Source organism: Cupressus sempervirens, chromosome 3 (genome assembly GCF_028749045.1).
Source record: "Cupressus sempervirens isolate cs-2001-9-10 chromosome 3, ASM2874904v1, whole genome shotgun sequence".
Taxonomy (NCBI): Eukaryota; Viridiplantae; Streptophyta; class Pinopsida; order Cupressales; family Cupressaceae; genus Cupressus; species Cupressus sempervirens.
This window is the reverse complement of record NC_143120.1, coordinates 574,987,236-575,004,858: the sequence shown is the minus strand read 5'-3', so window position 1 is coordinate 575,004,858 and position 17,623 is coordinate 574,987,236. Positions and strand designations below refer to the sequence as shown.

General features: G+C 37.2%; 1 protein-coding gene across 2 annotated transcripts in view; it reads right to left on the bottom strand.

The window, feature by feature from the left end:
• The window catches only part of LOC149567729 (uncharacterized), a 379,835-nt gene that overhangs the window by 253,396 nt on the left and 108,816 nt on the right, over positions 1–17,623 (bottom strand). For both annotated transcript variants that reach the window (XM_089820995.1, XM_089820994.1), the window contains 2 exons: positions 16,254–16,520; positions 15,923–16,161 (listed from right to left, as the gene is read on the bottom strand). In XM_089820995.1, the coding sequence (XP_089677121.1) occupies positions 15,923–16,161; positions 16,254–16,520 (506 nt within the window). The remainder of the gene's footprint in view (positions 1–15,922; positions 16,162–16,253; positions 16,521–17,623) is intronic.

Below are 17,623 nucleotides of genomic sequence, written 5' to 3'. Positions count from 1 at the left end.
TTACTTTACCAGCCATCATCATATTTTGATATCTTTGTAAATGCCAAGAGTCTTGGCTAACTTAGTATGAATATTGTATTGGATACTCATTCTCAATCAAAGAGATACAATTGCTGCTCATTAATAGTTGTCTTTGAGCGTTAATATATCATTTCTTATCAGCCAGTTAGTTTGCATACCAACTGTTTGTTAAAATACCAATTGGCTGTAGGTGATCATTTTCATAACTCATATATGCATTCACTATTGCCAAAATTAGTTGCATATTTATGTTAGGTCATTGCTTAGACAATTTTGTAAGCATTCTCTTTGACGCAAATCCAAACAAGAATCACTGCAGCAATTTGAAAAGTTATATCAATTAGATGACCCTTGCTTGCAAGTGTTTGACGAAATGTCAAACAACTGAAGTATAAAGATTTTTTTTTTTTTATGATTGAAGAAGTTATAACCTGTTGGGGTTATTACAGTGGTATCATAGTGGTTTTCATGCCATCCCGTTGGGTGAGAACCGAATTACATGAGTGATCAGCACTCTACTTTATCCAGAATGGAAAGGTATAGTACAGAGTCTCAGAGGGCACGATCTTGGACAATTGACAGACACAGTATCCAGAGTTGGAATAGTAGAAAGGATGGTTATTTAGACATTCGAGATGAACTTAAGAAAATAAGCCATAACATGTCTGAACTTTTGGTTGAGCACCACCGTATAATGAATGACATCCTGTCTGACCCAGCTAAGGTGGATAAGTTGACTGGATTTCTATTTGGCAGATCTTCTCGCAAAGCACTGACTGATACAGTGAGGGATGTTACCAGGAACCTTAATAAGGAGTTCGAGAAACAAGCTTGCAACCAAGCAAAGGTTTCAGTTCAGCCACAGGAAGAAGTGGTGAAGAATATTACGCTGATGGATAGTAACTATCAACTTGATACTCAAATTAAGACAGTTGTATACAGGTTGCCAAAGGGTGATGTCTCAGGTACTCAGGATGGTTTGGTTCCAACAGGCAGTGACTACAACGTAGTGGGTTCAGATGATGATTATGAGGATGTTGTTGTGCATGATGGTGAGATACCTGGTAGAGATGAGCAGACATTGAGCATTCATGACTTTGCTGAAAGAGAGTACCAGGCTCAGTTAGATGCTTCGTCAAATGAGGTTGAGGCTGGTAGTACTTCACGCGATTTGTCCAGCCAGCTGAAGGTGAGCGAAGATAGTATTGTGACTTCATTATCTCATCACGACAGGATGCAGGATATGATAGAGGATCACATTCGGATGATTCAGTTACAGGGTAGACATAAGGGAGTTCAGGCAAAGTCTTCTTGTGTTGACTTACAGGGGATTAGGGAAGGAATGGGCATGATGAAGTTGAGTTATTTACATCTTCTATCAGATCATGACCATCTTCTTAGCCTTGTTGGAGACTATTCAGATGCCTTGAGGAGGAAGGAGGAGAAAGTTGACAGGCTTTCTCGCGAGCTTGAGGACACTCAAGCTTCTTTGGTGAATACTCCATTGGCATTATAGGACTGGGAGAGACATGGGGATAAGCATGGCATGGAGTTGAGTTTAGTTTCATCTTGCAATCCTGATACTCAGCTTTCTGCGGCAGGCGGACCATATGTGGTCGTTGATAATTTTGTGAGTTCATCTTGCATTCACATCCAGTATACAGGGACAATGTCAGATAGGTATGTGGAGTTAGTTGGTATTAGTCATATTACTCAGGTGAGGAGTTTGCTTGAGTTACCAGCTGATTCTAGTTTACGGATATGGATTCGAGATTGTTATATTGTCGTTTGGGATTCAGTTGACTGGAGATCTTTAACACTTTTTGGTAGCAGTGATTGTTTGGGTGCTATCATGGATTTGATTAGCAGATTGCATGGTGTTGTCTTTTCTTGTGCCAGCAGCTTGTCCGATGTTGGTATTAGTTTTTATACACTGGTGATGGGCTTTGTTCATATATCCAGTCGACTATTCTTACTGGAATGTGTTGATGATCTTTCATATTTAGCAGTGTATACAGATGAGTCCCAGGATCATATTGGCATTGATGACATCCAGGAGGATGCAGTGGGCAGTTTTGAAGACTTAGTTTCCTTGGCAGTTTCTTTTGGTACAGAGGAGTTGGATAGCAGTGCTACAGTTTTTGATACTCCGTATGTTGATATGAGCTTTGGAGTTGATTCGCAGGATATGGTTGGTAATACTCTAGAGCCCAGTAACTTTGAGGATACTCCCTTAGATAGTGAGTCAGAGGAGGTTTGTAGGAGACAGTCTAGCCAGTGCCATCATGTGTCTAGTCAATTGAGAGTTAGTGAGCGAGACATTGCTATAGCTTGCCAGCATTTCGATGCTGCTCGTCAGTTGTTAGCAATTTATGGATGGGGTTCTCCTACTAGTGATGAGCAAGGAGGCAGTTATCTTTCCTTGACAGAGTTCCACTATTTATGGGAGGCTATTCGAATTCTGAGACAGAATTATATGCAGTTGGTAGCCAACAGAGATTATCTTATGGAGTGGGGGAGTACAGCATACGATGCATTATTGGCCAAGGAAGATGAGGTGAGTGAGCTTACTCAGCAGCTCGAGGTGACTTCTGAGATTCTTGAGAGTACACAGTTGGCTTTCAAGGAGTCACAGTTTCATTTGGCTAAGGTGACCATGGAGTTAGAGCGACTGCAGTCTTTACCAAATTCTGTATAGTCACAAGCTATGGTGTCTGGTGATCCGAGGATGTCCATGGTCGAGATTGTCAAAGACAGTGGAGATGGGGATGCATCCATCCTTGATACTAACATTGGCATATCGGGTTCGTTCCCACTTGAGTCAGGTTCAGTTGAGTTGGGTGCTGCAGCAGATTGTTGTGATATGCCTGACATGGTGGTGGTCTCTAGTACTGATGGCACAGAGACTAGAGATTTTGTATCAAAGATCATGTGTGATGTTGGTGAGCCGGCAGTTGGCGTGGTTCCTGCTAGTAATACTACTCCCTTGGTGATATCTTCAGAGCTAGTAGTCAGTTCCAACATGGTTAATGATCGATTGCAGTTAGTTTCATCTGGATTGCAGTCTGAGCCACTAACTGAGATTGGCGCATTCTATCGACATTACACTGTGAGGTATGCTCATCAATTTACCTTTGATGAAATGATGATACAGAGATGTACTTTGGTTCCTAGTGCTTGTCATTAGTTATGGGACAATTTGACGCCTCGGGATGGGAGTTGTGATGGGCATGACATGGCGATAGGTTCTGCGGTTGACAGCTTGATAATACATGACTTAGAGCAGGAGTTTGGGAGTGATGCTTCAGCGGTTGTTGTTATTGATTCTACTCCTTTGGCTATGACATCTCGTGACTTAGCTGGTGATCAGTCACAGTGGATTGTACCACTTGTTGATGGTGAGCTGTTGACTGAGGTTGGTTCTTTTTATCAACATTATACTGCAAGGTATGTACATCAGTTAGCATTTGATCCTTGTGTTGAGAAGTTGATGGCAGGCAAATTTGGTTTGCGTTCCATTTCTTGCTGTTTACCTTGTGATGTCTTTTCACCATCAGCAGTGCATGGGAGTTATGGTTATGAAAGAGTGGTCCGTGATCTACAGACTTGTGTTGACTGCAGGAGTTGTAGAGTGTGTGGATTCTCCATACTTGGTACAGTTTCATTCGAGAGCGTTCACCATTCTTGTAGACTTGGATTGTAAATTCCGTATAGGCCAGTGGGATGCGTTGATGGTATTTATTGTGTTGGCAGTTTGATTTGTCCACTTGACTTGGGTTTTGATTTTCTAAGAGTTTGTGTCTCGTGGGTTTCTGACTGTGGCAGATGTGATTTTGGAGTTTGGTTGAGTTGAAATTGTCAGTTTGATTATGGATTCCTCTTGGTTATGTTGCAAAGGATATTACAAGAGCCCGTATTAATTGACAGTAGTACAGTTCATGACGACATTTGGGATCCAAGCGGATTGATTGGTTTATTGTTCAGCCATTGCTTGGGGACAAGCAATTTCAGGAAGGGCGGACTGTCATGTTCCCATTTTTTGAGGCAATTTGATTTAATTAATTTAATTAATTAGGTTATCCAAAATAATGAATATTATATGAGGATGACTAATTAATTATTTTAATTAAATAAATAAGTGGTATTAAGTTAATTATTTATAAAGTTATAAAATAAATAAATATTAAAAGGTAACTTTATATTTAATTAATTTAATAAAGTGACGAATTATAAAATATTTTATAAAGTCACTTAATAGATAAAATAAAATAATGTTCTAGAAGCTTCTGGAGAAAGTGGAAAAAAAAGAATAAATAGGCACCCCGGGCTTCATTCTAATCATCCAAATTTGTTGTTGTTGATGTCGATGTTTGTTGATGTGCATTGTGGAGCCTAGGGTTTCTGCAGTAGTCACAACTGGCCATTGAGAACGAAAAATCTCAATTGGTACGCAATTTTGAGGGTGTGAAATATCACTTGAATTATTGCAACTGGGAGGAAGATACTTCAGTCTTCTATTTGTGCTACATTGAGAAAAAATATTTGAGTACAAAAAGCAGTCCGAAAAAGCAATCCGAAAAAGCAGTCTGAAAAAGCAATCCGAAAAAGCAAAGAAAATTATTACAGCCATCTACAATCAGGTTCCTTTGGATATTCCATGCATTTTTTCTTATCATTTAGATGCCTATTAGAAGGTATGGCTGTAGGTGAAAGTTTGTAACAAATTTAAGCATTATTCTTGCGGATGTAAGCCAAGAGTCTTGGCCATTTCCTAAAAGTGGCGCTTGGTTCACAAAGGAGTGGAGATCATTTAGGTGCTTGTGTTGGCACTTGGAGGCAACCAATAATTTATTAAAAATTATCTTCTCCAAACAGGGGTGGCAGCTAGAGAGGCACGACTTGGGCACTTGAGGAGGTTATTTTTTGTTCAGTGGTATTGCAATACATCTATTCTCTAAGGCAACTTCATATGCCAGGTCTGATGTGTATTTTCATAGTTGCCTTTCACTATAGAGTGCTGTTGTAACTGTCATTTCATATCAGACCTATCATTCATTAATAGATACATCATTCATTTTTACATTTCTCACAATGGTATCAGCAATCCATGGCTTTAGTTGTATTTAATCATGCATGTGATTAGCGTACTGCTGTAGGGGAGTATTGAAGATAGATATTTAGTATTGCATCAGTTTTCATTGGCAGCTGTAGGTGCATATTACTTTACCAGCCATCATCATATTTTGATATCTTTGTAAATGCCAAGAGTCTTGGTTAACTTAGTATGAATATTGTATTGGATACTCATTCTCAATCAAGGAGATACAATTGCTGGTCATTAATAGTTGTCTTTGAGCGTTAATATATCATTTCTTATCAGCCAGTTAGTTTGCATACCAACTGTTTGTTAAAATACCAATTGGCTGTAGGTGATCATTTTCAGAACTCATATATGCATTCACTATTGCCAAAATTAGTTGCATATTTATGTTAGGTCATTGCTTAGACAATTTTGTAAGCATTCTCTTTGAGGCAAATCCAAACAAGAACCACTGCAGCAATTTGAAAAGTTATATCAGTTAGATGACCCTTGCTTGCAAGTGTTTGACGAAATGTCAAACAATTGAAGTATAAAGATTTTATTTTTTTTGTGATTGAAGAAGTTATAACCTGTTGGGGTTATTACAAAATTCAAGACAAAATTAATCTATACTTCCAATGCCAAGACTGCATTAAATGTACACTGATAAAAGATATTTGCAAACTGAGATCGTTTTTTCCCGTCCTGGAAATTTGTCCAGTTGTTCCCTGATCTTGACCTCACCTAACGCTGGCATTAAATTGGTTGCAAGTCAAAAATGTTTAAATGCATGTCAAATATTTTTCAATTACATGCTAGTATTTTCAGTTGCATGTCGAGATTTTTAGTTCCATGTCAAAAATTTTCAGGTGTATATCAGTTTTGCAATTGCATGCCAGTTTACGAGCAGCTCTGAATAGGGTTACCATTGCATGTTATTTCCGAGCAGTTCTAGTCAGTGGATTTGTGTTGCATGACAATTTGGTGGATACCCATATGGTTACAAGTTATTTTTTAATTGGTTTAAAATTATTTTTTAAACTTTAATCTTGTAAGTTTTTTTTTTCTTTTGTAATAGACTGCCTAGAACTGGTGGGAAGGCACAACATCTAAGATCTTGGAACAAATTAAGCTTTTAGGAGGGGACAAGCAATGGCCCTGCTATATTTAGATGCAGCAGTCAACTTTTCAGTTTGGAGTCCAGGTGATAGTCTCAGGAATAAAATAGAATATTGAAGTCATGAGATTGATGTTCTGAATGAACTAATAAAATAAACATCTAATAAAGTTACTTTATCTTAGTTTAATTAAGTACCCAATAAGTGGACCACCATGGGACATAACGCCTAGGAAGACTTAAATTAAATTGGTTTTAAAACAACTTATCAATATTAATAAGGTCACGAGGGGTTCAAACTTGATGAGGAGAAATCAGTTTGTAAAAATAAACTTATTTGAATATAGTGGAAACTCTAAACGGATCAATTAGGTTTTGAAGTCAATAAAGTAACATGAAGAGGCATCATTTCAATATTAGAAGATCAATTTCAAAATACTTTAACAAAACAGCTCTTGACAGGTATTTTCTGAGGACGAAAGACCCTTGTAGAATTGTGAATTGGATGAAAATCCAGTTACAAGTAAATTTCACAAGTTAACAGCAATAAGTTTCTAGGGTTTGATGAATTCAGAGCAGAACTAATTATTGATCAAGAATGACACCCGGAGATTGACTGGGCATTGCTTGATGTAATTTCTGCGAAAATTCCTCTTACAAATTGGTTGCAGAAGATACAGACCAATTTATGAGCAAATTTTGAAGGGTTGCAGCTTCCTAAGTCATACCATTCACCTTGCAAACATACCACTCTTCCTGCAAGTTGTACGATCTGAATCTGACATTGGGAATTGATGCAAAATACATTATCATTACTAATCAGCAGCAGATTCATATTCATCAAAAATCATAAATAATGTGTGGATTGGTTTTCTTAAACCCATTGAGAATTGCCAGTCTGAGATTGACAACCTTGCCTACAGGCCAGGTGTAGAATTTAGCATTTCCATTGCTTGTTCCATTATTTAAGTTCAATACTTATTGTTGATTAGGAATAAATCATTTGGCACCACCTTAGCAGGCTAGACGCTCCTATTCTTGGGACTCCTCAATTTCATCAATAAAATTCATTAAAGTGGTTGACTGCTGATTTTCTGGTATAGATATCTTTCTATTTGGAAAGACAAATATATTTGCTACTATAAATATATCATAACTTAGGGTTTTTATATCGATCCTTGATATATTTGCATTTTGGAATCAAAAGTATCTTGCATATGTTTCATGGTTAAAACCCAAACAATCACTTCGCATTGAAAACTCAAATAAAACCGTTGCAAACAAACTCAAAAGGAAAAATATATATCAGAAACAACAGATCATATATTGGAGGCGATCTTTCATGACCCTGGTGAACTGTTGAAGATTCTATTTGAATCCTAAAAGCAACCACCCTATGCAAAGGCAAAATCTTGAGAAAGACTATCCTAACTGACACGATCAATTGGAAATTGATATATATATATATATATATATATATATATAGAGAGAGAGAGAGAGAGAGAGCGCTCATAAAGACTTTTTGAAGAAGATCTATTAAAGAAGAACCTTCTTTACTTCGCACATAATGAATTACATTTAGCAACCTTTGTGGTCAAGCCTTCAAAAAAACAAAGGAAACGATGAATAGAGCAACAATAGAGAAAGATGGCCCTATTGGATGGTGGGCATAGTATTTCAAGGATGCACCAAACTTGAGGATACTTGCCATTCATCTCCTTTCATAGGTTGCCAATTCCTCAGTTGGAGAGAGAAACCGGTCCACATATAGCTCCATCTAGTCCATCAAGATAAACATTACCTATAGACAATCGAAGAAATTAGTGGCTATACATAGTGACTTTTCAGTTCACAACTCGATTAACCCTCTTAATCATCAAACTAAAGCCTTATGTTGAGATGTTGATCCTAAAATGCTATACAAATCCATGAGGAGGCACAAGAGAGATTGGTTGGGATTCCATTGCTATGGACCACCCATTTACTCGAGCTCCAATTTTGATACAAAACTGCCAAAAGCATCCTTTGCTTAGCGGCAGCTATATATTTTCTATGTTTGTCATTTTATAGTTCATACTTGTAGTTTTGAGGCATTTTCAGGTAATTCTTATATAGTATGATCCACGTTGACACTGAAATCATTTATAATTTGTTACTTCTAATGTGAAATCTCAAGTAAGTCTAATGTTTCATATTAAGCTTCTATAATGTCTATGATGAATGCTTTATAAAGAAGGTTTTCAATGGTTCCTAATACCTTTTACAACAAAATGTTGCTTAAGAAGAAAGCATCAATAAACCATGGTTTGCCAATGGCCTTTCTCTGCATTTAACTCGTTATTTGTTAACCTTCACTAGACAAGACAAATGAAGGATTGCATGGCATTTTGGGAGGCTGTACTGATCCAGGTTCTCTGCTCAAAATCAAAAATATCCTCGCGGCTTGTTTATAATGTCATCTTGCTATCTTTTCTTTATGAACCTCGCAAAGCAATCATTTTGAGGAATTGAAGTAGTTTTGCTTAGTATCCTTGTAAACTTAGTTAACCGATGCTATTGTTGTTTCAGCCTATAAATCTTAGTAAAGGGATAGTGTAGTTGGGAGAGTGTAAGAGTAAATAGTGGAGATGGTATTTGTAATGTTTCGCTCTTGTACTTGAATTCACCAAATATCTTCTCCAGACAATGTGGCCATCAAATGGAATAGGAAAGGACATTTTTCTTCCAATGTGTGTACAGGGAATGGACGTCGTACGGCTTGGGTGTACAATGTGTCAACGACAAGGGCAAATGCAGACCGTACAGTACTAAGAAATTGGTTGTACTTCAGCTTTGTAAAGTCATACGGTATGAAAGAGATGGTTGTACGGATGCTACAGTTGGAGGGTAATGGAAAGGAGTTAAAAGGCCGCACAGTTAAGGACAGAATGGTGGGTGGTGAGAGTCGAGTTGCCTGTATGGTGAGTCGTACGAGGAGTGGAAAGAGAAGTACAGTGGCATGGTAGGGGGTAAGAATGGTGTACAAAATGAGGACTTAGTAGGTTGTACAACAGGTCATACAGTGAGGGAATTAGAGGAAGCAAGGAAGGTACAAAGGTGTGGTGGAAGAGGTGTGGGAGAATGAATGTCGTATGGGCAAGGAAAGAGCCATACGTAAGTGTTTGAATACCACAACATACAACAACGAATGACAATTTGTTCATACAAAACACAAATAGATTAGATATAAGATTAGAAACTTGAATACGAATAATTCCTTCAATATATGTCGAAAGATAGTGCTCCAATTTGCCAAATCCAAGCGAAGTAATACATGCAACAACGGAATAAGGTGAGGATTGAATCCCACCGAAACCGCACGAGCCAAATAGGGAAGATCTTTCACTTCTGAAATGGCGAATGATCAAGAACTCCAACAGGAACTCGCAATATATAGAAAATAATTTAAAAACATGCTTAAAGACTACCTACAAGCCGTGCTTAAATACCCATTGGGAAACTTTCTGAGGGTGTACAAAGATAGCCAACGGCAACACAAACTACGGAAACAAAAATAAAAATGGGTCCAAGATACATAAAATCAATCGGCCCGTTACAATAGTTTGATAAATGATTTATTTTATAACGGGAACATTACAGTCCTCTCATCCCAAATTTCGCTTGTCCTCAAGCAAACACAATGCCAAGTGCAAGAGAATGTGCTTGCCTTCCCACGTCGCGTCATCCAATGGCAAGTGTTTCCAATGCACCAGATATTCCTTCATCGTGCAGTTTTGCAAAGTCTTCTCACGTACTTCGATGATCTCGGCTAGTTCCAATATGAGTTTCCCTTCTTCATTGAGCGGTGGAAGGTCTGTGGCTACTGTGACGTTTTGCCTTACAGCCTTCTTCAAGCATGAAACATGGAAAACATTATGAATACGGCTTCCCTCTGGAAGTTCCAGTTCGTACGTGACTTCACCAACACAACGAACTACACAATAGGGGCCATAAAATCGTGGCTTCAATTTTTCTTTCCCCTTTTCCTTCAATGAAAATTGTCGATATGGCTGGAGTCAAAGATAGACCAAATCTCCTACTTCGAAACTCCTCTCCATTTTGTGTTTGTTGGCATACATCTTTTGTTGATTTTGTGCTTTTTGTAGGTTTTCCTTCAAGCATTTCATTATGTCATGTTCCTCCTGAAGCCAGTCCCTCGCCCTTAGTGTGCGGCTATCACCCAAAACTGTGTCAATGAAGGCAAGGGGTTCATACCCATACAGAGCTTTGAATTGTGTCATTCCGATGGACATGTGGTACGTGGTATTGTAGCAATATTCCCCTAGATGTAACCATTTGATCAATGCTCATCATTGTCCCGAGACGTAGTTCTGAAGGTAACCTTCGAGCCATTTGTTCACAATCTCCGTTTGTTCGTCTGTTTGCGGGTGGTAACTAGTACTTGGCGATAATTCTGTCCCTACCATCCAAAACAGTTCTGTCCAGAAGATACTGATGAATCGCCCATCCCAATCACTGACAAAGTTTCAGGGTAACCCGTGCAGACGGAAGACTTTTCTAAAAAACAGATCGGCAACTTGTGCAGCCTGAAGGTCGGAGGGGATGGCGAAGAAATGTGCATACTTTGTCAATCTCTCAACTACCACGAAAATGCAATCCTTTCCATTCACCTTGGGAAGCCCTGTAATGAAATCCATCGATATACTTCCCCACTTATGTTCTGGAATTAGCAGAGGTTGTAGCAACCCAGCAGGTAGAGTATGTTCAGACTTGTTCTACTGGTAGACCACACGCTCTCTTACATACTACAACACAACCCTTTTAAGTCCTTTCCATGAAAACCTCTCCCGGAGACTTTTGTAAGTTTTGAGGAAACCCAAGTGTCTTGCCAAGGGTGAGTCGAGTACTTCCTTCAAGATTTTCTACTTCAATTTAGATTCTGGCACCAAAAATATTTGATTCTTATAGTAGATGATGTCATCCACCACTCTGTACCGATCATCATGAGTGTTGCCATCCATTAGTTTACAAGAAAATGTGCTTTTGGAGTATTCTACCAACAGATGTGCCTTCTAGTAAGCTGAAATCTGGTTTAGTGAGCAGATGGCGGGTTTCCTGGACAAGGCATTTGCAACCACATTGTTCTTCCCTTTCACATATCCAATGTCAAAATGAAAAGCTTGAACCTTGCTTACCCATTTTTGTTGCCTTTCGTTCAAGTCTCGTTGCTCTAGAAAATATCCCAAACTACTGTGATCCGTACGGACGACAAACTTGGCATCCACCAAATGCTGCCGAAACTTGGTTAGTGCATGTATGATGGCCAACATTTCTTTGTCGTAAATTGAATATAAGTGTTCCACCTCTGTAAGCTTCCTGCTCTCATAAGCTATGGGGTATCTATCCTGCATCAGTACCGCGCCAATACCTTCTCTGGACGCGTCACACTCCAAGATGAATGGTTGGCTGAAATTGGGCAATGCAAGTACGGGACAAGTGCTCATTACCGCTTTCAGTTTATCAAAAGTGATTTGTGCCTTTTCGTTCCACTGGAAAGACCCCTTTCTTGTTAGATCCGTTAAGGGTGCACTGAGCTGAGAGAATCCTTTAACGAACCTCCGGTAATAACTGCATAGTCCGAAAAATCCTCACAAGTCCGTGAGTGATTTTGGGGGAGGCCAATCAAGGATAGCCTGAATCTTCTCCCAATGAACTTGGACTCCATATTTACTAACATGCCCCAGGTACAAAATTTCTATCATACCAAATTCACACTTGGATTGCTTGGCAAACAAGGACTGCCCCTCCATGATACATAGGACTTCATTCAGATGCTTCAGGTGCTCCTCCCATGTCCTACTATAAATAAGATCATCAAAAAATATCAATAAGTACTTATGCAATTGCTTGCTGAAGATGTGATCCATGCATGATTGGAATGTAGTAGGTGCATTTGTCAATCCGAACAACATGACCAGAAATTCATAATGTCCGTAGTGACAAAGGAAGGCCGTCTTCTCTACATCTTCCTCCCTCATGTGGATCTGATGGTACCCAGAATATAGATCTATTTTTGAAAAATAGACCGCGTCATGCAATTCATCCAACAACGCATCTATCCTTGGAATAGGATATCTATTCTTTATTGTTTTTTTGTTCAACACACGGTAGTCCACACACATGCGCATCGTCTCGTCCTTTTTGACCAATACCACAAATGACGCGAAAGGGCTAGAACTAGGATGGATCCATCCTTTCTCTAGCAATTCCTGAATTGTCTTTTCGATCTCATCTTTGAATTACTTGGGATGGCGATATGGTGTGGTTATGACCGGCTTGGCTCCTGCTTCCAACTCAATAGTATGTTCAAACCCTCGATGAGGCAGTATGCTAGGAGGAATGTCCATGAAAACTTTGTCATGTTTACTCAAAATATCCTGGAGTTCATCATCTTGTGGAGGTGTCCATTGTCCTTTTATAGGTTCCGCCGAGATAAAACAGTGTGCCGCCCACGCAACATTTAACAATGTGCCGAGATAGTTTCCCAAAATGGCAAGAGGTTAAGGAAACTTCTGAATTGCTAATAGTGAGTATTAATCTTCAAAAATACGATTACTTTAATAAACTTGTGAATGCTGAAATAAGAGAAAAAGTGAATTATTAAAACAAATAGATATCAAACCCTTATAGGAAAGATATTAGATTATTGCTAGCATATAGATTGAGAATTATGAGCAAGTTAGTGATCAGTGATGAAATTTAAAAGAGCGATAGAGTCAAAACTATACGTTTTCACATACAACTCTACGATATTATGTATATTAAATCTATAAACAATTCAATTATTAAGATGCATCAAATCACTTCGTATTCATGCATATTTGAACCAGTCTATGATGTTTTAACCCTTATAAAGACAAAATAGATACAAATAAGGAAACAATCACAATATTTCCCAATATTTGTATTTATCGGGTTTAAATAACAACGAACAATTTGATCCATTTATCCTAATAACAAATTATTAATAGAAAATAAAAATGATCATAAAGGACGACCTATATAGTATTTTAACTCTAAAGCAAATAAATAATCTTACTGATTATATTGTAGAAAGAATCATATTGAAGACACTCAAATGTTGATGCTCCACTCAATACAATTTGATCTCAAACAATATCGAAATTTATGCCCAATAATTCAATATCCAAGGGCTTGGTTCAAATTTCAATCTTTTCCAAGGAAGGAATTTAAATATCACATATGCTTCAGAATATGCAAAGAGTTTTGGTATATATGAACAATGTCCTTGTTTTGTTTTACATTACATATTTATAAAGGATCAAAAGGCATCGGTTATCTTTCCAAACTTTGCACCTCTTCACAATTACAAACTAACCAATACTCAATACTTAATATGACTTTAATTATATCAAAATATAACTGACGGCTTAATGATTCATGTGCCTTATACCCTCCATTGACATTAATCTACGACTTTTGCATCCAACACTCAAGAATGTATTCATCGGTTCACGACATGTGTGTTCTAATTTCCTTGGTGCTTGCAGAATTGAATGTGATCTTTTGGAAAAATAAAAACTCCATGCTCATGCACATACCTCCAGACCTACAACAAAGACACGATAACATTAAAGATGTAAAATATTAATCGAAACCCCTCAACTATCGATGCAAATCTCCTTGCTCAAGCGGCCCTAGTCCTTCCATTGTTTCAGTGTTTATCCTCTCAAACTTATATTGTCGTCCTGTGTTATATTTGTGATAGAAGGCTTTTGGAGACGTCAAGAAATCCTCAACACGAAGACCAGAAGGAAGAGTAACAATTTTCGAAGCATCCTCCAAATTAGTTGCCGCAAATCATCATGTGTTGTAGAGAAATACTACTTCCTGTTTGCGCACTCATGATTCTTATTTGCATAGATGGCATCACTGAGGGGATTACAGTGATTTTTGGTATCTAGTTGTCTATGTACAGTGATCATTGTTAGAAGATATGAATTCTCCTTGTCGAGTATCCGATAATCATTGGACACGGATTTGCTAGAATAACATAATTTGTTTCTCTCATGTCCCAAAGAATGAAACTTCTGCTACTCTGTATATTCACTTACAAGGAAATGGCATTGCTCCCAAGGGATGGACTCTATGCTTGCATTGATGACTTATTCAGTAACCCATGGTGGCTTCTTAATAGTATATCACATTTGTGAATACTAGTGCGCATCTTTTATATGTAGGATGTCCTACTTCCATCGACCTCTTATAAAGACTGGGTTATTTGTATCGCCTCCATAAATATTTTAGGTAGTGTTGTAGGATTTGGTTGTCGACAACAAGTTTTTGCTGATGTAGAAGCAATGGATGTCCAAATCATCTTTTGTCAATAGCTCCACGGTTCCCACTTCTATCAATAACAAAGAACTAAGATGAACACATGAGGATTGTAAAAACCAAAGTAATGAGAATTGGAATCGGATCGGAATCGGCAAGGCCGAATCGAATCGTGAATAGGCCATGAATCGGCGATGAATTGGCAAATTTGAAAAAAAACCCTTTAAATTTAGAGATTTTAACAATTTAAAACTTATTTTATGCACCCTTTATTGAATATAACTTAAACACACTATAGCACCATCAAATAGAAGTCAAAACTTAACATACATAAACATGGAACATAAAATCCATCACATACGTAACTCTGTTATGTAAAATGTAAATTGTAGGCTAGCTGAAGTAAATAGAAAGCATATGATCATAATGATTTGAATCATAGAATGTAGGTAAGATGAAAATCCATAAGACATCAAATCATAAAAGTATGTAAGAATCTAAGATGAAGATCCATGAAACGTATGTCTATCAATATCAATATCTGTAAACAAAATTAAAAAACAAGGCTCCAGTTCTTGCTATCAACCAGACAAGTTAATTTATAACTGTTGTCTTAAAGTTGTTCTTACGTCAATTCTTAAGCCACCGGTATTACCATAGCAATATATTCCTTTTGTTTAATTGCAAAAAGTAGTATGTAAGATCATCCCTGAAAAAAGAGGAATTGATTCAGTGAACCACTCTCTTTGTTAATTCCAGTAGGGTCTCTGTTGTAGCCACCTGCAGTAAGAAGGGAGCCTCCATTAATGCTGAGAGGAGAGATTTATCTCACTACACCGTTGCCTAAAGTTCTCATTTTGTAAGATGTGGTTATGGTGGCTTACAAATATTTCTCCAACAAGTATTTAGTCTTCCTTGGTTTTGTTCTTTTGCTTTCTTGCTTGTTCTTTCCACGGACACCCTTTGGTGCTCCCACTGCTGCCATTTACCTCCTTGTACTCTTTCAAGTCCCTTAGACCCTTGTGGTCTTTTGTTGGACACTAATAAATTTATCTTACCTTACCTCATTTACAGATCAAAAAGTGTATTATTTTTCATGTTCTGTTATTTTTAATGTAAAACAAATCCCTTGGAAAAATCAAATGCAATTGAATTTCAATAGAAAAACATAAAACAACTTTCAAAAAGTTAAAAACTGACTTTGCTATGCATTGAATCAACAAATATCCTGTAGAAAGTCCATAATTTCTTTACAGCATAGGGAAGAAAATTAGATTTAAATCTAACTTCCCTTACAAACCAAATCCAATTCAATCCATGACAAGAAAAAAGAAGCATGTAATACTTACAGTGAGGTTTATCTCGTCATAAACTGCTGAAGACATTATAAGTCGATAGGCTGAGACAGATGTAAATGTTTTTGGTATAAAGGCCTGTCGAAACTTTTGTACAGCATTTATTTCAGGAAATACAAGATGTTGTTTGCTAGAATTAAATTTTATTGTTGGGGCTTGAAAACGCCTAATTGAATGGTTCATTGCCTTTATAGTTGGAAATGAGACAGACTTCACATATTCCATTGACGATCCTGCATTGTAAACAAATATAGAATCCCTCGAATTATCATCCTCACCAGACAATGCAATCTGACTCCTCAAACTGAAACAAGAATGAAATTACCTTGAGATAGATGTTTATCTACATGAATTCCTTGCCCTGCTTTTAGAGAACTACCCTCATTGTTGACATCGTGTTCAAGAGTACTTTCTTTATATGAGTATTCAGTCTGGGCTCCTTGTGTGCTATTTTCCTCAAAAATTTTAGGAACATAGTGCTCTGCTATTTTTGGTGATATAGAACATTCCAGAATTGGATTGGCAACTGAGGCATCATGAATGTAATCTTTTTTAACAGTTGGCATTTTCAAAACTGTCAAAATCTGGTTTACTGCAATGTGTATGGGTTAGTTTTGTAATGTTTTGGAAATAATATGTTAAACTCTATAAATAAGAATTTGTCACATACATTGCACAAGCGACTTCTTTGATCATGTCATAATAATCAAGCCATTATTTCAGTGAACAAGTTATCCTTTTCTAATATCTATGACTATCAAGTACTTAATGGATTATTAAAGAACATCATCAACAAATAAAATGCAATAGATGCTTTCAAAGAATTATTTTACTTAGAAAAAACGAGAAAAGATTGGCAAATAGACAGAATATTGAAAACCATGAAATCCTAGTTCTTTTCCATGAGGTTGTGGTTGCAAATAATAAATATAGTCTCCAAAACTACAAGAGCTATTGATGAAAAACATTAAATAAAGCCCACAAACATAATTTGATGGACTCAAGAAAGAACAAAAGGGAAGAAATACAATTTTACAACCATAAGGTCTATCCCAGATTCAGTAGAGTATATCTTGAAAATTGTGAGAATCTAACAACCAAACACAAATGAAGAGATTAAAACACAAAGCAGTAACACTAGTTGTTAGCAAATTGTCACAAACTTCATCATTTTCAATGGATGTAGCTGGCATATCATCATCAACAACCAGCTATATGACATTAAACAACTTCATTTCATACATTTTAACATCACCAACTTAACCTTCCGTTCTTAAAATCAGCTAGCCTATACATTTAAGAAGGAACTCTTCTTTTTCTTTTATGGAATATAGATGTGGTTGATCTTTCACATTTACAATAATATTTAAGCAGTTCATCTTTAATATGAAAACGTTTAATGTTATTCTGGCATTCATTGCTCCTTCAAACCATTTTGCATGCTAAGGAATCAGATCCCTTCTACGAAAAATTCCATACAACTTCTTCTTAACCATGTTGTTCATAAAGTGGTATTCTCTTGCACTACACCCTAAATAGGTGAACAGGTTGTTCTGTCAGCACCAGAACCAAAGAACATTGGCTGCATGCATGAAAATTGTTTGATTAAATGTCTGAGTTTTTCCTTGATACCAAACCATTCCGAGATAGTCTATGATCGATTAAAAGTTAAAGTTATTCATGCTAAAAAATCTG